The 23,538-nt window shown below is 42.5% G+C and overlaps 4 protein-coding genes across 16 annotated transcripts in view; 2 read left to right on the forward strand and 2 right to left on the reverse strand.

Moving 5' to 3' along the window:
* Window positions 1-4,740, reverse strand: part of KIF24 (kinesin family member 24) — a 29,215-nt gene extending 24,475 nt beyond the window's left edge. For both annotated transcript variants that reach the window (XM_072922184.1, XM_072922185.1), the window contains exon 1: window positions 4,552-4,740. In XM_072922184.1, coding sequence (XP_072778285.1) covers window positions 4,552-4,558 — 7 coding nt within the window. In that variant the 5' untranslated portion in view covers window positions 4,559-4,740. The remainder of the gene's footprint in view (window positions 1-4,551) is intronic.
* NUDT2 (nudix hydrolase 2) lies at window positions 4,736-23,502 on the forward strand. Of its 12 annotated transcripts, none has more exons than XM_030257848.4 (4): window positions 4,779-4,843; window positions 5,422-5,475; window positions 6,020-6,177; window positions 9,501-10,457. In XM_030257848.4, the coding sequence occupies exons 3-4, from the start codon at window positions 6,045-6,047 to the stop codon at window positions 9,812-9,814; spliced, it is 447 nt and encodes a 148-aa protein (XP_030113708.1). In that variant the 5' UTR covers window positions 4,779-4,843; window positions 5,422-5,475; window positions 6,020-6,044; the 3' UTR covers window positions 9,815-10,457. The 12 variants fall into 12 exon arrangements, 10 of the variants coding, with proteins under 10 accessions (XP_012433047.1, XP_030113708.1, XP_072778293.1 ...); XM_072922192.1 differs by having other exon boundaries at window positions 4,828-4,843; window positions 5,604-6,177; XM_030257845.4 differs by lacking the exon at window positions 4,779-4,843 and adding an exon at window positions 4,950-5,144 and having other exon boundaries at window positions 5,604-6,177.
* Window positions 11,971-23,538, reverse strand: part of LOC105760850 (uncharacterized) — a 40,960-nt gene continuing 29,392 nt past the window's right edge. The window contains exons 2-6 of the mRNA XM_072922189.1: window positions 17,317-17,790; window positions 14,632-14,772; window positions 14,173-14,238; window positions 13,565-13,655; window positions 11,971-13,225 (exon numbers count right to left, since the gene is read on the reverse strand). Of these exons, the coding sequence (XP_072778290.1) occupies window positions 13,018-13,225; window positions 13,565-13,655; window positions 14,173-14,238; window positions 14,632-14,772; window positions 17,317-17,599 (789 nt within the window). The 5' untranslated portion in view covers window positions 17,600-17,790 and the 3' untranslated portion in view covers window positions 11,971-13,017. The remainder of the gene's footprint in view (window positions 13,226-13,564; window positions 13,656-14,172; window positions 14,239-14,631; window positions 14,773-17,316; window positions 17,791-23,538) is intronic.
* MYORG (myogenesis regulating glycosidase (putative)) overlaps window positions 15,011-23,538 on the forward strand; it is a 28,535-nt gene continuing 20,007 nt past the window's right edge. The window contains exon 1 of the mRNA XM_030257829.4: window positions 15,011-15,146. The gene's annotated coding sequence lies outside the window, so the exon portion shown is untranslated. The remainder of the gene's footprint in view (window positions 15,147-23,538) is intronic.

A 23,538-nucleotide genomic window follows, 5' to 3' on the forward strand; every position in this document is an offset into this window, starting at 1 on the left:
ATTCAGCAACAAAAAACTACAAGATTAAAAAATTCGCATATAAGTGAATTTATTTAATGTGTAGGTAATTTGATTCTGAATCCTTAGGTAAAGTTAGAGTCACTGCTGAGCCTGCTAGATCCTAGGAGGGGGAAATCAAAACTGACAGAGAGGACAGCAAACCCAGAGGTCAGGGAGACTATATGTGTGCAAGGGTTTCAGAAGCATTCACTACTTGCCAACTTCTCTAACATATTAAAACACATAGGAACCTGAGAGTTCATTTAAAGAATTACATTTTGGAAAAAATTCCCTTTCTTACATAAGGTAGCTTTAATGTAAAACCTTATGTATATGTATACGTATATGTATATGTATATGTATATGTATATGTATATGTATATGTATATGTATATGTATACGTATACGTATACGTATACGTATACGTATACGTATGTATGTATGTATTTTTGTATGTATGTATATAGATATAGATCTATAGATATGTAAAATCTGTACTGTTACACCAGTACAGGTGCTGTGTGCTGTCATAGGCAAATTCTTCTGTTTGCTGAAAGGAGCAGCTAGAACTCAAGGCCAAGACACCAATCTCAAAAGTGTTGAGAATCTGTTAAAGACAAAACTAATCCAATAAATTTATTTTGTCTACTCTCTGTTTGTATCCTAGATTACACCTACATCTTTATATATCCTTATATTAAATACAGAGTGTCCAAAGACCCTAATTCAGTGATAACCTCTGTTCAAATTATAATGGTGAACACAGGAGAGTGAAAAAAGAATAAAAAGAGAAACAATGGAGAACATTTTCTTAAAAAAGAACAGCAGACAAGGGAAGAGAATTACAAATTTGAAGGTCAAGGTTCTAATTAAAAATGAAACAAAATATATTTAAATAGCTAGAGATAACAGGCTGTCATTATATGGAGTGACAAGTCAGAAGAATGCTCAGCATTAGAAAAATACAAGTTATGTAGGTACCGCAGAACCTACAAGAGCAATATAAGCAGCTCTCTGTGGCTAACTGGCTAAGACTCTGTGTCATGTGAAAGCAGCAAAATGGTTTCTTAATGAGACCTGGCCTCTTAATGAGACCTGAGATCTGCCTTCTCAGATAGAATAAATCTTACTGGATCTAAGTGGTTTCAGGGATAGCTCCATCGACTCCTTATTGACAAGACAGGAATTTCACAAGCTAGGGAAAAAAAACTATGTTCACTAATAAAGGAGTAACAAATTAATGAACCACAGGAAAAAAAAATTAGGGGTTGGCATAATGAGAGGACCAGCATTTCTGATCATTTTGAAATTCGAGACTAGAATTGCTAAGAGATTTTTTGTCTTTCAAACATGAAAGAGCTCAGGGAAAACTGCCATTGCCAGTGAAACTCTTCTCACTTTTTGTTCACTGTTGCTCTAAAAAACAGGGATATCTTTCTCTTAATTGAAATAATACTTTAATTCATCCAACCTTGTAGGGATCTTTGTGTCTGAAGATGCTTTTCCTAACAGATATACAATTCACCAAAAGAAACTGGCTTTGTGAAAACTAAGAGGAGGCTTTCCAGAATCCTACATAGTTAATGCCATCTTCTGGCAAAAAAAAGGCAGAAGACTTTTAGTCTTGTAACAGCCAGCATTTCCTCAGTTATTTGTTTGTTCATCCATGAGAATAATATGTCATGAGGCAGAAAAATATGCAATTCTTCAGTGTGGTATTTTCATATCAAAACCTAGGTCTTGTTCCCCACAAAGATATGGGTAGCTTCACTTAAAACAGGGTTGAGATAAAATACTAGGACTTCTTGCAATAGTTGGGTGTAACATATTTTGAGAAAAAGATGAGCATGGAGGTAAAATTCTCCATGTGCACCTAGCCTGACATCTCTATGTGGCAACCATGAATTCTCTACAACTTGTTTCTTATGCCGAGACATTTTACAACGATCTTAAAAGGCTTCCAGATGCTGGTAATGTGTAAGTGCTTGTTGAATAAAAGCATTGGAATGATATATAGAAGAGAGCAGTTTAGCCACAGAATTAGCTCACAGCTTGTCATCAGAGAACTCTTCCTCAGCTTCAGTAATACAGGTTTTTCAAAGGTTGTACAGCTGATGAAAACCAGAAAAGTAAGTGTAAAGAAAAGAAACATTTTTCTGTCCTGAAGGAAATTAACTTACAACAAAATTACACTCTAGGAGCTGACTCTCCATTTTAAAATGCTTCAAATTATTAATTACCTCTTTCACAAGATCTTTTCCTTCTCAATGCACTTTTCAAGGTGGAGGAAAGGTCTTCTAAGGTGCTTGGTGACTGTCAATCACTGTGTATAAAATACATTATGTAAAAGCGCCATAGAGATTATTTTAAGAATAAAGCAGCCTAGAACCACTATACCTTGATAATTAGTAACTTCTGATTTATGAAAGATCTCAGCACCCCATTCACTTGAGTAACCCTCACATGGACAGTTTTCCCACTGTAGCTCACTCATATTGACCTGACAATTTTAAATGATTTAGAGTGATAATTTCAGATTTAGATGATTTCCTGAGTGTCACCACTGAGAGAGAACACGTGTCATTATAGCTATTCTTTAAATTAGGGAAATAAAGTGAAGAAATCTTACGTGACATTGCCACAAATGCAAATGATACATTTTGTCCTGCATATAGTCTAAGGTAACCACTCTGAACATAAACTCTGGCCTGATCACTAAATAAGTTTACTAGTCATGATTTTCAAGGGTATTTGATAAACATAGAAATTGTTAATCAGCATACAAAACATAAACACCACCTTCTTTTATTTTAACTTTTTTATAAGGTGCTCTGCAAGTACATTGTAAAAATAAAACTTAAGAGCTTTAAAAGTTTTTAAATGTGTAGCAGGTAGGTGTTCTCTCCTGATAGCAACTACAGCAGCACACTGTACTCATTACTCACAACCATTTTACCCCCAAAAAAACTTCAGCACTTCAGCACAGGTCCCGCCCATGCCAAAGAATTTGCAGGTTTCTTGAAATACAGAAGCAAAGAATGAATAGGGAAAAGGGAAAGGTATTAATTTGTGTCACTACCCATCCACCTTCATTCCTGATTCCTTTGAACATCAAGCTCTTTTTTTTAAGGTGATCCAAAGCCAAATCTGATTGAACCCTCCAGAAGTGAATGGCTAACTTGCTTTCCGAGAGCACCACACTAGTCATTCTGACCCCATTCCTGGGGAATTAGGGAATTCCTGTGAAGAACAGGGTCAGGCTGCAGCTGCACTTTTTTAAGACAAGCTCCACAACAAGAGATAATCTGTACTGTAAAACGAGCCCAGACTTTAGCTTAATTCAACAGGTAGGGATCTGTGAAACCGTGATTGACATTGCAGCAGATCCCTTTGGAAGATCATAGGATTACTCTACCCTGCACGCAAACAACAGGGCATTAAACATTGCACGGCTCCTTGGAACAAGTGTTCAGCTGTTTGGAAGCTGGACACTGATAGACAGCCACTTACTTAGCATCAGTACAGCATAACTAACTGGAGAGGAGGAAATGGTTTTAATACTAAATGGTTTTAATGCAATTTTACAGCTGGAGCTTGGCACAGGTCTGCTGCTTTCAGCAACAAGTAGGAAAAGGGGGTTTCCCTTGCCACTGACATACCTTGAAGAAGTTGCTAAAACAATTAATGTCATTAAAACCACCTTACAAGCAACTAAATATTGGGGATTTTTTGTTTCCCCAGAAAGCATTTCAGAGTATTGTATTGCTCTAGCCACACTAATTAATGTCATTAAAACTGGCTGACAACCAAATGAATATAAGAGATTTTCTTTGTTTCCCCAAAAAGTATTTCAGAGTGTTTTATTCTTCTCTCCATACTAATTATAGCTGGGTGACCTCAGCAGAATAGGCCCCATCCTACAGCTGCTCCTGACAGCTGCCAGAAACAGATGCATAAAGAAGGGAAAGTCCCCAATACTGGGACACTGAATATTGGAAGAGTCCAATATTCAACCACATGCCGAGAAAATAACCCACTAGTTATGGCAGGGTGCCAATTATTTGAAAACCGTTCCTGAGCTCATCCTCCCAGCAGGATCTACCAAACGTCCATCATTGTTTCTTTAATAATTTAAACGTTTTATTTAAATTTTAAAACATAAAACGTAAAAACATATTTCATAGATATTATAAAAAATATATTAACACTGTTTTAAATAGTACTCAAGTATTTTAGAAATTTTTGCATAATGCATATGTATTTTTAATTGCACTTACATATTTTACGTGTTATATAAACTACGTGCTATCTGTAAAATAGATAAAATATATAATTGAAAAGCATTTTATACTTATAAAAATGCAGTTAAACAAAATGCCACGCGTCCGGACTTCCACCCTGCAGGGGGGCCATGCCTCATCCTTCCCGGAGATGTCCCAGCAAGGCCCTTCCCCGTCTAGAGCCCGGTGGGGCCGGTCGGGGCGATGTCCCTGGAGCCCTCCCTGCCCCGGCTGGAGTTGTCCCCTCAGGGCGGGCTCCCCCCTCACTCACCGGCCATGGCGCCGCTCGGCGGCGGCGTTAGGCTGCGTCTCCTTGGCAACAAGGCTTCGAACGCCGCGCGCAGCCTCGCGCGCACAGCCAGCCAATAGGAAGAGGGGAGAGGGGAGGGTGGGGCGCTTCCGCCGGCGAGAGGCCAATCCGAGACCTCCTCGGGTGTGGGGGCGGGGCCGGCAGTCCGGACGAGAGGGGCGTGGCTACCGCCCTCGCCGCTGCCGCTGCGATTGGTTAAGGCTGACGCCAATCACGCGCTGGTTCCCGCCGGCTGCCGGAGCCGGAAGCAGAGGTGATGGCGGGGGGTCCGTGGTGGCCGCTGTGGGGGTGATGCGTGTCCTCGTTCTCGGTGTCCCGATCCCGGTGTCCCATGCCCGGTGTCCCGTGCCCAGTGTCCCCATCCCTCTGCGGGCGGCGAGCAGAGGCCGGGGCAGCGCGGCCGCGTCGCGCCGGGCGCCGGCGGAGAGGCCCCGCTGGGATTTGTCCTTGTCCTTGCAGGCGCGCACGGGAGGTGGTGCTGGTTCCTCGGGCTGGCCCCGGGGCCGCAGTGGGGCTTTGTCCTGGGGGTGCTGTGCCTGAGCTAAAGGAACTAGGTAGGAACTAAAGGAAGCGGTTGAAGTGGTTGACCACAAGAGCTGAGCGTCGTCCAGGACTGTGGTTGGTGGTGAAGGGCTCCGTGCTGTGGTTTCCCGTGTTGGAAGCCGGAGGTGTCACGGTGCCGCTCTTGGCGTCCCAGGAAAATGCATTGTTGTGTACAGTTATTTACTGAACTGTGCGTCTCTGCCAGAATGCAAAGCTTTGCCCAGGACTGGGAATCGGCCAGATTTGTGGAATGGATTACTCATGTCCATTGCTTCTTTTTCTCTCTAGGACTACTCATGCTGGCTGCGTAGCTTCTTGCTGACAATATTTGTCACTTAAGAGGTGTGTTCCTTACTGTTCACATCAAATCAGCGCTTAGCACGTGTGCTAAGAAACTTGTAGTTTTGTATGACAGCCTTTTGTCTAGGTGAGACGGCAGAGAGCCTGTCCTTTGTCATTCATTTTCTCAGCTTTGGTCCTGATATCCTGAGGAGTCCTGTGCTCTAGGGAAACTGTCCGTAGCAATTATTTCCGAATGCCAACTCCAGTAATGGTGAGCTATTACCTCTGCACAGGGCCTTTGGAGTTTTGCAGTGGAACAGTTTCAGAGTATTAATCTGTGGTTTTCCTTTTGCTTTGTAATTTTTTTTCCCCTCCTTGCAATATGGTTTGCAATTTATCAGCAGCAAAGACATGACATACAGGTCGTTTTTCATGCTTCTCTATACCAAAGGAAATTTTTTTACAATTCAAAGGTAGCTAATAATATACAGTTTAATTCTGTGGTGACTTCAAAGGGGTGGACAACTTTTTTACTGTGCTGAGATCTGTTCACTGGCTAAATACAGCTGGTGTGTTCGAGTCCCTTGTTTGTGCTGTTCTGCAGCTCCTGGTGCAGTTGGCAGAGTGGAATGGCTGTGAGAGCTTGTGGCTTGATCATCTACAGGAGGCTGCAGCCAGCAGCATCCTCTAAGGTCACTGACAGCATCGAGTACCTCCTGCTTCAGACATCCTACGGGACCCACCACTGGACCCCGCCCAAAGGTGATTTTTGTTCTGGTAACACTCCTGGTGGTCAGGTTGGAGAGAGGATTTTGGCTGAGGTCAGTTTAGAGGGGCAGTTACCACCTGAAAGTAGCTGCTGGCTGTTTGTCTGATGGTGCTGGAGGTGAGGGGGCAGTTTTGAGGCTGAAATCCTCTGCAAGTTGTGGCTGTACAAAGTGTTGGGCACGGCTGATTTGGGTTGGGGCAGGGGGTGTCACCCAGCCGAGCTCTCAGGCGTCTGATGTTTCTGACAAAGATATTTACACGACTGAAGCAAGGTGATGAGAGGATGTTCTACCTTTTTGCCTCAGCCCTCACCCTTTGGCAGGTGCCTGCAGTGTTGCCAGTGCAGGATTGTTTGACCCATGTGTGATCAGAGTCTGCAGGGCTGTGGTCAAAGTCTGCAGGAAGGCCAACTGAACTCTGTAATAGAACACTTTAATACGCTGTTCTTAGGAGATGCAGGAGATCATTGATGAGGATCACTTGCCTAATGCAGTAGAGATGAGAGGGACAGATAGAAGAATTAACCTTACCAGCCATTCTTGGTCATCAGTGAGGCCTCAGAGCAGAAAACAAGCTCTGTGTCCCAGGACAGAGAGCAGCACCTCCTCTGTAAAGGCACATTGCAGAGCCAGTGTTTGCTAGTACACAGTCACAGCCCTGGTACCAGAAAAAGTGCAGCACAGAAATACTTTAGGTTCCCTGGAGATCTTCTTGTATGCTCTTTTTTACCATCTGAGATTTTTTCCTGATAGTTTCTACTGCTCATTTGGTAAAAGTGTGGTACAACAGTTCATAAACAAGAACTTGCAAATTGGGGAAAAAAAAAATCTTTTAACACTGTTAGCTAGGCTCTTCTATTCAGGGAAAGAACAAAACTTTCCCAATGTTTCCCTTTCCTCTGTTGCACCAAGGATCTAAGGGAGCTGAGTTTGCAGCCTAGTGGAAAGCTAAAAAAACATCTGCTGGGACATGATTGATTGTTGTGAGAAGAAATCTTGTGTAAGGATCCCTGGGAACACAGTAATTCTGGACAAGTGATTTAAATTGCTTGTAGACGTTTTGGTAGGGAGCTAATTGTCTCATAAGCATGTATCTCACACACCCAGAACCACAGAATAGTGTAGCTTGGGAGGGACTCTTAAAGGTTGTCTAGTCAAAGCCTCCACCAGTGGGTAGGAACATCCTCAACTAGAGCCAACCTGGACGTTTCCAGGGATGGGGCACCCACCACCTCTCCAGGAAACTTGTGCCAGTATTTCACCACCCTTATAGTAAAAGCAAGTCTTCCTTGTCTGTAGTCTGAGTCTTCCCTCTCCTAGATGAAAAGCAGGAGCCTTCCTCCTGTTACTCCAGGCCCTTTTCAAATGTCTGTCCCCAATTTTCTTATAAACAACCACCCTTTAGGCACCCTGAGGTCTCCCCATAGTCTTCTCTTCTCCAGACTGAACAGCCCCAACTCTCTCATCCGGTCTCCAAAGCAGAGGTGCTCCACTCCCTGATCGTATTCATGACTTCCTCTGAACTCAATCCAACAGGTCAATGTCCTTCCCTTGCTGGGGACTGCAGAGATTGATGCAGCATTGCAGGCGGGGTCACACCAGAGCAGAGGGGGAGGATCACCTCCCTCAACACGCTGCTTCAGATTTTAGATATTGAAGACCAGAATCTGATGGTGGCCTATAATAGAAGGTTGATAATGATTTGGGGGAATTTAATGAAGAGAAGCTATTCCATTTTATAATATCTGTGATAGGAGTGGTCTTCCAAGGTGGCCCTGGGACATGCAGTATGATAACTTGTATGTGATGTTAACATTGATTCCATGGGGCAGGAGTTAGAAGGAGAAGTCGTACATGTCTCTCAAAGTATACACAAAAGGCAGTTTACAGCTACAGATGTACCTTGTTATTTTATAAAGTCTCGAAGCTGCTGCATCTCTTATGGGATTAAACTGGATCCCCTCACATGAACCTCATCAGCCTTATCTCTGTCCCTAGGACCGTGACTTTTCACTAGCTGAGGCTGATGGGAAGGGGAGGTAGGATTCATTTTCCTTCTCAGTCTATTAGAACTGCACCAGTGGGAACAGGTGGGAGGATCTGAAAGCTGTGGTGTGTGAGGTGCTGCCTGCAGTCCCTTTTCTGCTCTGCAGGTAGACTGTACTGCACAAACGTGGCAACTTACTGAGCTCAGACTTGAGGTTATCAACAGGTATCAACATCAGATGCTGTTTTCTGCACAGCTGCTGCTTGAAAGAAATGTGTATTTTACATTTGAGGTGATGTCATGTTGTAAAAGGTGTTCACATTTTTGATACACAGGCAGGGAAGTGAGCGGGACCCGTTGCAAAGGCAAAACAAACTTCCTACATAGCCCAGATATGGTACTAAAAGGACACTTTGGGTATCTGAGACCCGAGGAACGGTTCATCTCTGTGGTGAATTTATAGCTATTTGGAGCCAGCTGCATAGAAAATAGAGTGACACCAGGGACAAAACAGAGCTTAAACTTCTTTTGCCTCCTAAAATGTCCCAGCTCCTGCAATGTTGCTTTTTTTGAGGTATTGCTTGGCTTGTTCTATTTATGTTCCGGAGCTTTCATGAGAAAACCAAATCTGACATTTCTCAACAAAAGTACATACGGCTGAGGATGTGTTATATTTATCCGTTGTTTGTAGTGGCACCTCTTGTTCTGAGCAATGTAAAATAAATGGTGTGTCCTAGGAGAACTAACTACCCAGCTGCTGAAAGGACTGGCTTTCAGATTTGTTGCTTGTTTCAGAGGGGAGTATGGAAGAAAAAAAAAACCTAGCTGCTTAAATAAAATGCACCTTTTAAATGGTACGTGTCTGTGCCTAGTCCTGTTGTTTCTGGACCACTGACACAACTAAGACTTTTGCAGAATTGAGCCTTGAGCTTATGTGAGAGGACATAGTGGAGAGAGGATTAAGACTCTCAGATGACCTGTCTCTGCTCTATCTGGATAAAGGAAAAATGAGGGACTCAGTCCTCAGTATAATTTAAGATGGAACTTTATGGATGTACTCTAGAAGTGGAGGAGAGGAGTGGGAAGAAAAGATGTCTGATGCTGAGTTGCTGATGGAAGTTTCAGGAGGTGAGGGATAAACAATGATCCTAAAAGCCACAAAACAAAGATAAATCAAGACATAGGATCTGGAAAAGCAATCACTTCTCTCTAATTTCCATTTCGTCCTGTGTCAGTTACCATGTACTCTCGTGTCTGCTTCCCAATGTTTCCCGATTAAAGCAAAATGTGCGTTTCCTTCCCAGAAATTTACTTTTCCACCCTCTTGGCAGGCCATGTGGACCCTGGGGAGGATGACCTGCAGACAGCCTTCCGGGAAACACAGGAGGAGGCTGGTCTGCACGCCAGCCAGCTCACTCTCATTGAGGGCTACAAGAAAGAGCTGCACTACCCTGTCCATGGCAAGCCTAAGACTGTCGTGTACTGGCTGGCAGAACTGAAGGACTGCAACACAGAAATCAAGCTGTCAGAGGAGCACCAAGCTTTCCAGTGGCTGAAGCTGGAGGATGCCTGCAAATTTGCAGAATATGAGGACATGCAAGCAGTGCTGAAAGAAGTGCATCAATTTCTCTGCTCCAGAGAATAAGTGTTTATGTAAAGTATAAGGGGATTTCTTGAGGAGACAGGTGTGCCTTTTATGTTTTAAACTGGAGGAAAAATTATATGGCTTGCAGAAATGTAGATTTCTTTTTTTTTTTTTTTAATCTGTAGAAATTCAGTGAGGATACACAGAGCTTTTAAAGAGACTGTGCTTTTGTCTCTCCTAGCTAGCACAAAAAACTGTAGTCTGATTGAACCATAAGCCAGAGATGTCTGAATTGAAGCCCAGAGCTAACAAAAGACTTCTCTGTTCTCTGTCTCATTTTCTTCCCCCACTCCCCCCCCCCCGCTTTCTTTTTCTTCCTTGAAGTGCTGAACAACCACAGGTCCTTTTGAAAAATCAAACACTTGATACATCTTGACTTGCTGATATAAAGCAGAGAGTTGAGAAAATGAGCATATGGGGATTTTTAATAACAAAACACTTACTGCAGAAGTCATACCTTGAATTTCAAATGAGGAAGCAGTAGTTCTATTACCAGCTCTTCCAGTGATATGCAGTGATAACTTGTCAGATCATTTCAGTTTTTTGGGGTTTTTTTTTTTGTATCATGAATTTATGTATATCCATAATGTACTGTTGTGAGAACATTTTCCATTCAGTCTTAGTAAATGGTTGAGGTACGGTATTTAAGTGGTAAATTGAAGTTTTTTTGCCTCTTTCTTTTAGTTTTTTCATCTTTAACAGACACCTTAGCGATATATTTTTTAGGGGGTTGGGAAAGGGTATTTAATCCACATTCTGCACAGGATGTCCAAGCTTATGTGCAGTCTTGTGTCTGTTTCATACTATCAGTGCTTCTATGGCTGCAGCCACTCATCTTTTGGGGCAGCAGACATTACTAATGTTGGTACCAGTGTGACAAGTCTTTTGCTTGTCACTCCATTATCTTCCAGTGGAGTCATTTAAAATTGCACATATTTGTATTTTCAAAAAAAGGGATGCACTATAATATGCACTATAGATGCATATTTATATGCATATATAAATATGTATGTATATAAACACATGAAAAACTTCTGTGCTCATCCACAGTACAGTCAGGCTTTATTTTGATTGTGAACACTGCTCAGAAGTGTTTCATTCAGGTGGTGGCAGAGAGTGGAATAACCAGTGAGAGTGGGAGAGAAGAGTTAAAAGCCTGCGCAGCCTCAGCCTTGGTTTTTCATTATTGTTTGAGGTACCATTTAATCAGTGCTGTATAAACAGTGGTGTTGCTGCCTTCTTGTTTATGAGCAAGATTAGCATATTAAGCTGGAGTTAGAGAGTCATTAACAAGTCATCGTTTCTGCCCATTCAGCACTAATGAATGCAGGCACTTGGTGCTTTGGAAAACACATTAACTCAGCTCCAAGCCCATATTTCCTTTTTAATGGCACTGCTCAGGTAGTGTTCCCAAAGCTGTTTTGGAGGGTGACCAGTGCTGTGCATTGTAAAGTAATGCGCTCCTTGGACAAAATTCCGAGGGGTGTCACTGCAGTAATGGGTCAGGCACTGTATGTGCATTCAAAGTAATTTATGAACAGAATGTATTCCCACAAATTTTATGAGTAAAATGATTCTTAAACATTTTTTTGCTCCCAGAATCTAGAGTCTTTGAGTTTCATTTAAAGTAGAAATGTTGGAAAGTCAGAATTTAACTCTGATTCTTGCTGCTCACTGGTGAAGAAAGAGTTCTTCCTCTGCTCATGTCTAATGGGAAAACATTTTCCCAAGGAGCATCTGGGAAACCCTCCAGTACATAATGATGGAATAATCTGCCTGGAAAAGATATTGATTTCCAGCCTCTATGATATGTATGCCCTAAACCAATAGGGCTTTTTTTTTTTTTTTTTAAGACCAATTAAGTTTTTGGATAAAATATCTCATGACAGTAAACTTCTTACCGTTTAAAAAGAAAAATAATTTTTAAAACCCCAAAAACAAACAAACAAGAAAAGAAAAACCTCTAGAGATTTGAAATTCCCTTAAGAGACCTTACTTCTGCTGTTGGTTAAATAAAACCAAACTCAAGAGAAGTCCAAGCTACACTGAAATAGCAGAACAGCTTAATTTAGGTCAAGTGAAGGGCATTGCTCAAGTAAGAGACGTGAGGATATGGTTTCCTTTTCTCTACTGAACAGATACACTGACACAGCTCATACTTGTAATTTCCTGGTGTTATTGTTTCTTTCTCCACATAACTCTTGACTTAAAGCCATGATTACATCATCTCAGAATCAGGGAGAAAGAATATACATTCATGAATATTAGGAAAGCTCTAAGACATTGCAGAATTCACTGAGAAAAGGTCAGAATTGAGTGTGATAATCACAGGTAATTTTGCTCAGACAAGAAGTGTAAAGGCTGAAAATAATGTCTTACTCCTATCTAAAAGAAAAACAACTGTATTACTGCTCTGGTGGAGCGATGTATCTATTCATTGACTATTCCATATGATTATAGGAAATCAGAGACTGAAGCTGGAATAAAGTGGCTCTATATGCAATATCCCCACTGACATTTCTTGCCAGTCTATATAATAAAAGAGGATGTGTGTTATAATAATGTTTAGTACATCCTAAATATAGAAGTTTTGAGAGACACATGCTCTCTCAGCAGGGCTCTTGCAGTGATGCAGTGGAGTGCTACATTTTAAGTTAGAAAAATGACTTCTTGTTACTTAATTGACAGCTTAGTGGGGATGAATCTTTTGGCATATGCCTAGAAGACATTTTATAGAAGGCAGTGCTTATTAATTACATTCTCACACTGACAATGTAATTTGCCTTCTGTATCTTTTGGCAGCTAGTTTTATCTTAAAAATAACTTAAGGATCATCAGGACTTCTGTTTTTTATACCTTTCTCTTGTCTTCAAAGATTCATTTTTTCATATGCTCAGTGATAATTTTGGTTCAATGGGCAGTTGCAGCTGGCAGAAGTCCCAACTTTATTTGGGGAAACTAGGGATTTGTTATGGGTTAAAGCAGCTCTGAAATTGCTAAGCAGCATGTGCCTATACAAACCAAACAATCTGCTTGCTTCAACCTTGTCACGTGCAATGAGATTGTACTCAAGTGTTTAGAAAAAGACCCCAGACTGTGCTTCCTGTCAAAACAGCAAGGGTAGGGAGGAGATCACCTGTGGTGGCAGTCTTCCTGGTGGGAACAGTGACATGGGATGAAACAAAAGCTCTGTCATTTGGGAGCTAGTCCACTTGGTAGTTGATGTTATCAAAAAGAGGAGTGACAGTCCCATCTTTCCACTCAATGAGGATCTCTCCATGCCTCAGGGAAGGGGAGCGGGATGGTGGAAGGTATGGCTGGGGGCCTCTTCGCAAGGGGGTCGGCTCCCGTAAATCAACTCTGCTGCTGTTGGCTGGAGAGCTCTTCAGAGCAGAGAGGATTTTCTTCTTCCTAAGAGAAGAGAGTAGAGAGTAACTGCACCTGTTTGTCATTTGACTGCTTCTCCACGTCAGCAACTGTCATGCCATTTCCGTCAGTGATAGCACAAGATTTGTAGGGGAGGAGGACCAACATTTGAGTGGGTCAGTGAGTGGTGTGGATAAATTGGGTGGCAGAGAAGAAAAATCCCCAAGGGTGACACATTGGTGACCAGACCCATCTGCTGAGAGCCAGCGACATTGGGTGTGGAATGGGGGGAGGTGCCAAGACCAAGACTTTCGTTTTGAGTTGTTGGAGTTTTTCTTTAAGATGCTGTTCATGGCAAAGCCAATGAACCTGACTCTCACTTACTTGTTGTAGTGAACATTGAGGGTCAGTATTATTAATCCCAGTATGAATGCCAAGGGGCTGAGGACCAGCATGGCTGTCTTCCAGTTTGTGCCTGAAAGGGTATCAGAGAACGCATCACGTGTTTGCTGTACATATCCCTGTTCTTATGCAATTACCACAGAAATGACCTCTAATGTCCTGAAAAATGCCAGATAACAGGAAAAGTGCTTTGTCTACAACATCAACATCTTACAGCTGCTTTTACACTGCACAGCATCCTTCTATTAAAAGTGGCCACAAAAGTTTTTATTTCATGCTATGAAGACAATGATACCTCATGTTCTCCAGTCTGCAGATTTCTGACACAAAATAAGAAGGGCTGGGGGAAAGCAGTAGTGCTAGCAGCTGTCTTGATTTTCATGTTTTTACTTTTTCTTTTTTTTGTCACAGGCCTGTGGAGATTTTAAAAAGAGTCTTTCTGACAGGTAATTTTCTGCCCTCATTTGCTATTAAGCATCCTCAGTAGGCACCCCAGGGAAACGTATCTCTATTACAATGGGAAGGACAGAGCCACTGATGAACCTTGATCTGCCTGGTCCCTTCCTTCTCTGGCTGATCCCTGGACCTACCTGCAAGCCTGCCTCCAGTGTTTTTACCCCGATTTCCATGTTTCTTGGAGTGGTTGTGGGATGGATCTAGTGGAAGAAGCAGAAAGACTCTGATTAGCAGCTTCCAGGTGGACCAGGGGTCCAGATTCCTCATGAGGCTTCACTGTAACCACAAATCCCTTTTGTATGGGACCCAAAAAGGAAAAGGAAACTTTATTGTCTCTTGGTGTTCCCCAGCCACAGATAATTTTTGCATCTAAACAGTTGGTGGCTATACCTCCAGGTTAAGCCTGTATCACTGAAGTGCTCGCCAAGGGAAGCTCCTCAGCATGTTGGGTAAAGGCACTCAGTGGTACACATGGAAGTTCTTCAGAAATCTTCAGGTACTCTTCCACCACTGAAAATAGCTGAGTAACCTTGAAGTGCTGCCCACACTTTCCTTCCTGCTGTTCTTACTTACGCATTCAGAAAAGAGCTCACCCTCATTTGCTGGGAGCCGTGCCTGTTTGGTCTTTGCAGGAGACACTGTGCTGTTGAACTTGTTAGCCAGAGGGGGGTCAGTCAAGCTCACAGAAGATTCTCTGTCCACAGCATCAATCTTTGGTGAATCAATGGTTTTAGCTTGGAAGGAAATAAAGCAAAGATCTGCGTGATTATCATTTACAGGAACCTGGATATGCTTATTGCATAGGGAACCCAGCCCTGCTTGTTTGGTTCTCTGCCCTGCTGGGCGGGAAGGATGTGGTGCTGTAGCAATCACCTCCTCCTGTGCATCAGGGGCTCTCAGCTGTAACAGATTTTAAAGGTGAAATGAACCTCTCAAGATGGAATCAACAACTAAAGCAGACCAATTTTTCTGGTGGTAGATGTGGTCATGAGTTTTGAAAGTATGAATGCAGCATCAGCTGTTAAAGGATGAAGTATGAGGAAGAGGCAAGTGGAAGAATCACAGCTATTAACAACACTGCAGATATTAAAATGGGATCCAAAGGGTGGTAAGTAGGCCATATCTCTTGCAAGGCTCAATACCTTCCTTTGCTCTCCAGTCCTACTGCAGAGTAGGGTGTGTGGGGAAACATCTGCTGTTAGAGAGGAGGTTGTGGGAAGTTTGGTGTCAGCAATTCACCTCTCTGCTGCAATGATGCACATCCCGAGACCAAGAAAACTGTGTCTTTGGGACTCCCTGCTGCCTATCCAAACCGCATCCCATCCTGTGGCATGAGCACCCACACCACAGCTACACAGGTGTAATTTATTGAGCAGATAACCTGCCAAAGTGTAATTTGTCTGTTGATGATCAGCTGAAGTTAGATAAGAAATGCCTGAACAAATACATTGGACTTTGATGTTGTTACTAAATAGTCAGAGGTTCCCTCCAATAGACTGAACCATGGGATTGATAGGAAAATTATGACTTTGCATGAGACGCACCGCACCGAGTGGCACAGCCTGATTCAAAAGCTGCTCTATGTTTACCCTCACAGCCTTATTTGGGGATCCTGGCTCCAGGGCAGCCCTGGGCTGCCAGGAGCATTGCCTTGGGGAATGAAAATGCTCTTTTCACATGCCTTTTTCCCATATCTTAAATGTTCCTCACATTGCCGAGCCTATATTTAACTAGCCTATTACGGTATCTAATTTGTGTGGTCCCTGTTTAACTTAATGTTAAACAAATACTAACACTTGTAACTATTGTGATAATTACATGTTGACCTTCTAGTTGTCTAATTAAAAACCTAGAGGCAAAAAAAGGCCTCCTTCTCTACATGATGGCCAAAGCAGCTGATGTATCTCTTTTTATTTCAAATAGATACAGTATTTCTGTGTCAAAAGGTTATACTTATAATCCACTGCTTATGCCAAACAGATACATCACATTTTCTCTTTACTTATTTCTGCAGAGCTCAAAATTTCATTGGGTCCATCAGCCTAAGGTAGGGAATCACTCCCTGTCAGGGAAATAATTTTCCATGAAGAATGTTGGGAACTTCATCACCTACAGAGTGGACAACACATAAAAACCATTAGAAACACCAGCTCTTTTTGGGTCTCTGGAGTCAAAGAAAGGAGAGGAGGGGAGGAGGAGAGGAGGAATTGAATGTGATTTTCAAGTCTCAGTTCTACACACAACTTTACAATAAAAGTACAAAAAACCACCGTTTTTTTTGCTGAAAGGCCTTAAATGAAAGTGGGAAACAGACTGAACCATGAACTATCAGTGGTCAGCAGTGGGCTTTGCTGGGTATGCAACAAATGATCACAGCCACATCTTGGTAAAATGACCATGCCTTGTGTTTGGTAGCCTTATGTCAAACTCCTAAAATTGTGACAAGGCCAGGGCTTTTGCCCTTTGTGTGTCCAGTCTAAGACAAAGGGCAGGGAATACTGGTGAAAGTAGTTTGGATTCTCTTCAGCAAAGGCCAAGGCCCTAAATGGTTAATATAAACCCTATTTTTAATAATTTTTGATATAATCTGGGATTTCCTATTGCAAAGGGAGGGCAACGCTTAAGCTACCTCCCACTATTTGCGGTGTTCACCAGTTTCTTTATGGCTACACATGGCACCAAGCTTTACTGAGGATAATAAGAACATGGAATGAAAGTTAGAACTAGGTTTCATTAGTGAGGGATGTACTGTTGGGGTCTCACAGAAGAGAAATTTAATTTCAGAAACTGAAGCAATAATTTCTCCTACAGCTTCTTCTCAATAATTCATATAAGTTTAAAAGAGGTTTTCAGCTGTCTCCTGTTGTTGTCTTACCAAAAGGACATCACAAAGTACCAAAAGCTCTTTCAAAGTCTAAAGTTTCTGACTCTAGGAGACTTCCTTGGGTATTTTGTGCTTGGGAGGCTCTTTTCCACTATTCTTAACTGTTAGCACTAGTTCAGAAATATTTTACCAAAAGATATGCCTGTCCTCAGAAATGCAGCTGGGTTTTGGAGACCTGATAATGTAAGATTTTGCATGCTTATAGAAAACACTGAACAACCACCACTGGAAAACACTGGTACCAGGTAGTGGGGTTGAGCTGGAGCCATTTGGTGTTTCTCCAGGTGGGGCTGAAGTGAACATGAGTTGAAATGACATGTGCAAGCCTGGTGTTAGATGGCTTGGATGACATGAAAGTTAGATGTTATCTGACACTAAATCTACCTCATCTTACTTTCATAGATCCACACACGTGTGTCTAGAGCTTGTTGTGTTGGTTTGCTGGGCCTCTGAGCTGCTGTCTGGGCAGCAGCAGCACAGATGGTTTCATCTGCCAGCGTCTTCCACCTGCTGAACTTGTCCTTCTCCCTGGAGACAAAGACCTTGTGGCCCCCCTCCTTCGTGCCAAGGTGGAAGCCCAAGCTCTGCAGAGTCAAGTGTCCCTTCTTGCTGCAGGACCATGCCTGGCGTTCCCGATCCGCACAGGGCTCCAGCTTGACCAGAGTGTCCTGGTGCATCCTGTGGGCCGACAGGCAGTGCTTGGTGTGCAGGCTGATGATGGTGCCTGAGTCGGGGTCCCAGGCCCAGCGCTGCTGCTGGGAGTGCTCCTTGCAGCTGGCCAGGCTGATGCTGTGGGTCTCACGGGAGGCACGGATGCACTTTTCCAGACGGGTGTTCTTTATGAGGAAGCCTTGTCCCTCTGCTACTGCTGTACAATCAGAGCACGGTTTAGTACTGCGCACATCTGAGGAAAACACATCTCCTTGTAAATACCCTGGGGGAGGTAAGATGTAACCCACCAGTCCTTTCCTGGATGGGTATGCCTGGATAAACAGTTCCCACAGCTTCCTAATTTCTTGGAATGATATTTATTTTTAAAAAAGGAGGGTGCAAATAGCCATGAGCAATGCTAGAGGAAAATAGCAGTTATGTAACTAATGAGGAAAAACATCCTTTCAATTTGAATGATTATATCAAATATCTGCCTCTCTCTCTCTCTCTCTCTCTTTCTTTCTCTCTCTGTATATATATATATATAATTCAGTACTTCAATTGTTTTAGCTATGTAGCCATCCTTCCATCCCTCCAAATGAATTAGATAGTTTAAGAGACCTTTTGCCCCTATCCTGGTCAAATCTTTATTATAAAAGAACAATTGACATCCCCCTCATGCTGTTCATCTGGGGCCAACTAGGCCACCTTAGGCTACATTTTCTATTAAGTGGCTTCTGGAGGTATTAAAGCAGTGCAGGGATAAAACCATATCCCGCCAAAAGTGTGTAGGTACTTGGCTGAGGCAGCTTATGTAAGTATTGAAGTTATCTTGGATTTATCACACTTGACATTGATCGGTGCACCATAGTAACAAAAGTACCACTTTTAAAAATCCTTTTGTAAGAGAGAGACATTGTAGCTGCCCCATAACAAACACACAGTTTAAAGCAATTTCTGTAATTGCTTGCTGCTTTTAAGAGCAACAGGTCCCAACATCTCAGATGATTTAGATGGATATCACATTAGCTGAAGGATTGCTAATGTTTTCAGTATAACTTCATCAGGTGTGGCCTGTGAATTTTCCTGAGAAAAATGTTAAGTGCTAACCATCCACTACTGTTGCAGGTGAACTTTCTGCTGTATATTTTATGCCTAAGATAGATGGATAGAAATAGAAGTTTCAAATTTCTGAATATTCTGAGAAATCTTTTAATAACAACACATTACAACTCCCAGCTTTTACAGTGATGTTTTTTCTCTTTTCCCCAGGAGACAGAATTATAAAAGTCCCATCAGCGTATAGTACTGAGCATAAAGAGTAAGAGGACACTGAAAAGTTAGGCAAGAACACTGATTTTTATCTAAACTATTTCTGCAGTTTCTCCTCCCAAATTAAAAACAAAACAAAGCAAACACAACAAACCACAATAATACTGAGTCAATACAAGTATTTGGCTCAGTACCTGAAAAGATTAGTGACAGTATAAACAGAAGCTGGTACACAATAACAACAGTGTAGACAATAGTTTAAAGGAGCTCTCATGTTTTTCTCTCAGGAAATTCTCAGGAAATTCTGAAGTTCTGCTAGATTAATAATGCCTTGGAGCTGTTAAATAAGAATCAGCTCAGGGCTTTCTGCTCATGAATGCCTGAGGAGAAGAGCCAGAAACCACAGTGCTTCTCCACTAACTCTGAGATTGTCTGATCAATGTATCTGCACTGGGATATTAATTTGCATGGACTTGTGATAGCCACCAATCCAGACAATTCCTGCTGAGCCAATGTGTCTAAATGGAAATTAAATTTCTGAGCTGTCTGTGGGCAACTAGTGAATTCTGTTCTCTTTAACCCTTACTGAGGGCTGGGTGGAGGTAAGATAATAAATGCATTTTGGACTTGAGTTTCTGCCAGACTCTAAAGGCAGAAGGAATGTGTCATAAGTAATTTCCCATAAACGTTAGAAAATTGAAGTGGATTAATACAATCCTCCCCCAGCCCCACCCCACCCTCGCCATTTTTCCCTAGGATGTGGAATTCAGGATTCTCACACTTTTGCTTCAGTTTAACTGAGAAACCAATTTCCAAAGCAATAATTTGAGACATGCATTACAATGTTACAGGGGAATATGACAACTGTGCTGGATCAGATAAAACATCTGCTGAGCCCAGGATCCTGTCTGCAGCACTGGGCCATTAACATCTGCTAATATAGGAAAAGGATAAGAATCAGACAAGTAAATAGTTCACTCAAAAACAAGATAACCAGTGCCTCCTTCCAAAAATCACAGAGTCATAGATTTGTTGGGGTTGGAAGGGACGACAGACCAATCCAGCCAACACAGGATCTCCTGGAGCAAGTGATACAGGAACACATCCACATGGGGTTTGAGCATCTTCAGAGAGGGAGATACCACAAGCTCTCTGGGCAGCCATTCCAGTGCTCTGTATGAACTAACTCAGACAGTATTGCTGGGTATTTATGGGTAAAATGGTTTTGCCCACTATAGTTTTCAGCTCTGAAATTCAAAGAAAAATATAATTTTGTTGCTCCATCAGTATCAGAGCTCCTCCTGCACCTTCACAAAGTCAAGTTTTGATTATTCTTAATTACTTTGTGGCTTCAGCAACTTAATTACTTCATTATTCATCCCTTCTGGTCTTTCTGAGCATCTTTTGATACTATCGCTGCTGTGTCAACTTATTCCACGTCTTTGTTCCAGCCTGTGGGCTAGGTCTGTCTCCTACTCCATGAGAATGGAGTCTCTTAAGGGCCTTGATGGAAGATTCATATCGAAAGTCTTTTGCAAACACGGGCACAAGACCTTGATCTGCTTAGCACATTTAAGTTCTTACTGATAGCATCATGGATGTCAGGCATTCCCATTACAAAAGCTGCATTGACTTTTCTCATGTTTATCTGTCTGTAAATACTCTTCTTTGCTTCCATTGACTTGTCCAATGCTGAAATGGAGCCTAAGAACCTGTGTCTCCCTAGGCTGTGCAGGGATCCAGCTTAAGAGGGGCATTATTGCTGTAATGCAGCCCTTTGGTGTCAAGGTTGCTTTAAATAAGAATTTAATACACTCCTTAGAAATGTTTTAAATGTCACTTTTACTTTCCTGTAACTCAAAAGACATTTGGGCTGGTCCTTTGCCACAGATTATTTATCCCTTTTTTTTTTTTTCCCTCCTTAAAATTCCTCTGTTACCAATCCTATTTGATAACATTTCAAACTGTGGAGAGTGACTGCCACAACCTCCCTGAACTTGTCTGAAGGGAGCACTACAGCCAGTAATCCATTCAGCCTTTCTACACTGCCCTACTTTTGGTTGCCCTTCTTGCATTTGTGCCAGTTATTTACTGACTTCTGACCTCCCCCCCCCCCGCCAAATTCCTGCTTCAGATAATTTTTGAAAATTTCTGCAGACAGCTTTTGTATTCAATCTCTAGGCTGCTCATCCAAGTCTTTTTCTCATATGTTTTATTACAGATTTTATTATTAAGCATGCCACAATCTTTGCTGTGTTTTCTTTTCCTTTCTTGGCAATGACTCTCCATTTGAAAGTTTTGGGTATTTTCATTACACTTTGATGAGTGCTGCTGTTTGATCTAGCAGGAGATACGTGTGTGTTTTGCTCTCTGTGGGGTCCCTGATGTTTTATGTTCCCCTCTAAACAATCACCGTGTTGGTACCTGCACAGTAGCAGCAAACGTTGCAGTTACATGACTGCCAGCAGCCATTGCACATGCCCCACACAGCCATAGGGGTTAGACCCACAACTAAACCTGGAGGATGTTTACTTTGAGATACACATCAGGCACCAAGAATCTTTACTTGGGAGATAAAATGACATCCCAAGTCCTGCTGCTCAGTGGTCCTACAAATAAGGCCATGAGCTCTAACATTTTAAGAATGTTAACCTGGAGCAACAACAGCATCCAGTGTACTCCCTAAGGATGGGATTCAGCATCTCTGGAAAATGCCAGCCTTACCACAGAGTCCAAGTAGATGCCTGCTTTGGGCTGCTCATACTTGAACATTTTGACCACTTCATATTTTTAGGAACAAAATAAACAATTTCTAGCAAAGCTCTTGATGCCAGCTCATTTGTCCTATGATACTGACACTCTGTCTGGTTACAAGATAGAAAAGCAAGCAGATACAGGCCCCTGCTTTTCTGCAGCATGACCACCCTTGGGACATGCTGTTCCATGTAGGATTAGGGGCAAAATCCATGCAGCATTCCTAATTAAGGTAATGTCACTGAGAAAGCCTTGGTTACCAGTAATCCCAGCGTGACTAGGAAAGTTTTTGCTGTTTCTAAGCATTCTCTGTGATGTCTCGATCAAAGACATTTGCAAATGTTTTGCGGTGGCTTGGCCCATATTTTTTCCCAGCCACTGATGCTTTCTTAAGAATACCTTGATTTTGATTGACTAACAGGGTTTCATATCTTTCTACATTACTGCAAGGTCCACTTTTGATCAAGTAGCTCAGTGATGGCCTTCAAGGGAGCAGAGCAGCCATAGGAGAAGAAGGAAGGTTTTGACATGGAAAAAAGTCTATAAATTATGGGAAGCAGGGGAGGTTGGTGAAGTCACCAGGAAGCTGATGCGAGTGAGGAAAACCAGTTCCTGGGTGGCGATATGATGGGTATCTACAAAATCCAGAGGGGTCTAGAGGAGATGAAGGGGGGCTGACTGGTCAAGGATCGATCCTGGATGGGACAAGGGGTACCAAGAAAAGGCTCATAGTGCAGGAAGTGGTTCGGCACCCAGGCACTGTGTGTTGCTGCTGGGGAGAACCTGTACAAGCCAAGGGAGAAGGTCTGGTAGCTACTGAAGAGTTAAAAGCATCACAGCCAGGAAATCCCCCAAGTGAAAAATAGTTGGAGTCTGTAAAAGTTGATGGGGGAGCAGAAGTATTGTACAAGCTTGGCCTTTCTATCTCTTCAGTGCAAAATGTGCAGGGCTGCCTCTTGAGGTCAGGGCATCAGAGGTCAGGGCCAGCACTACCATGGGCTTAAGAGGGAGGAGAGTGGCTCCCAAGATAAGGGATCAGGCCAAGATGCCAAACAGTCACTATGGCTTCACATCCAGTGCATGGGGGTCCAGAGTCAGTGTTAAATACAGTTGTATTTCAGCAGTTTTGTTTCTGTACATGTAGGCATAGATCCTGCTGGTGCCTGACTTCCCACTGCCCATTGCACCTCATGGGGTCACCACTAGGTCTGGCTTTTTAACAAAACTTTTTACAGAATCACAGAGTGAACTAGGCTGGAAAAGACCTTTGAGATCATCAAGTCCAACCTGTGACCTAACCAAATGCCTCTTCATTAACTAAACCATGGCACTGAGTGCCACACCCACTCTTTTAATAAAAATTTCCAGGGATGGTCAGTCCACCACTTTCCTGGGCAGCCCATTCCACTGTCCAATCACTCTTTCAGTGAAGAATTTTTTTTTTTGACATCTAACTTTTTTTGGCCTCCTCTTTGCTTGCAGGTACTTTCCAAAGAAAAAACTGTCAGAACCAGCTTAGGACATTCCAGGATTTCCAATTTTCAGCAGGAAACCAACCCCTCAGAGGTCTGTTGAGAGCAAGCATCTCTGTCCTGCCAGCAGCCTTAAAACTCAGCAGCTCCAGGCAGGAGGGGATGGGGAAAAGCTGCTGCAGGGGGAGATCAGCCCCAAGCATGAACATGTTTGTGCTCTGTTCTTTGAGCTTCTTTGGTCATTGCCAGGCATTGGGAAGATTAATTCCTTTCTGCAAAACAGTGGTGGTTTTATTGTTTTATTACTCGTCTGACTGAAATGCAGTGGCTGATCATGTTTGCACCAAAAGCATTATACTAGAAAGGAAATTAAATACCCTGTGATCCTCCATACTTTACTAATAAAACAAAAACATGTGGATTGCTTTGTATGGCAGCAGTAAAAAAACACTTTATTCTGACAATTG

This window comes from Taeniopygia guttata, chromosome Z, assembly GCF_048771995.1.
Source record: "Taeniopygia guttata chromosome Z, bTaeGut7.mat, whole genome shotgun sequence".
In the NCBI taxonomy this organism is placed as follows: domain Eukaryota; kingdom Metazoa; phylum Chordata; class Aves; order Passeriformes; family Estrildidae; genus Taeniopygia; species Taeniopygia guttata.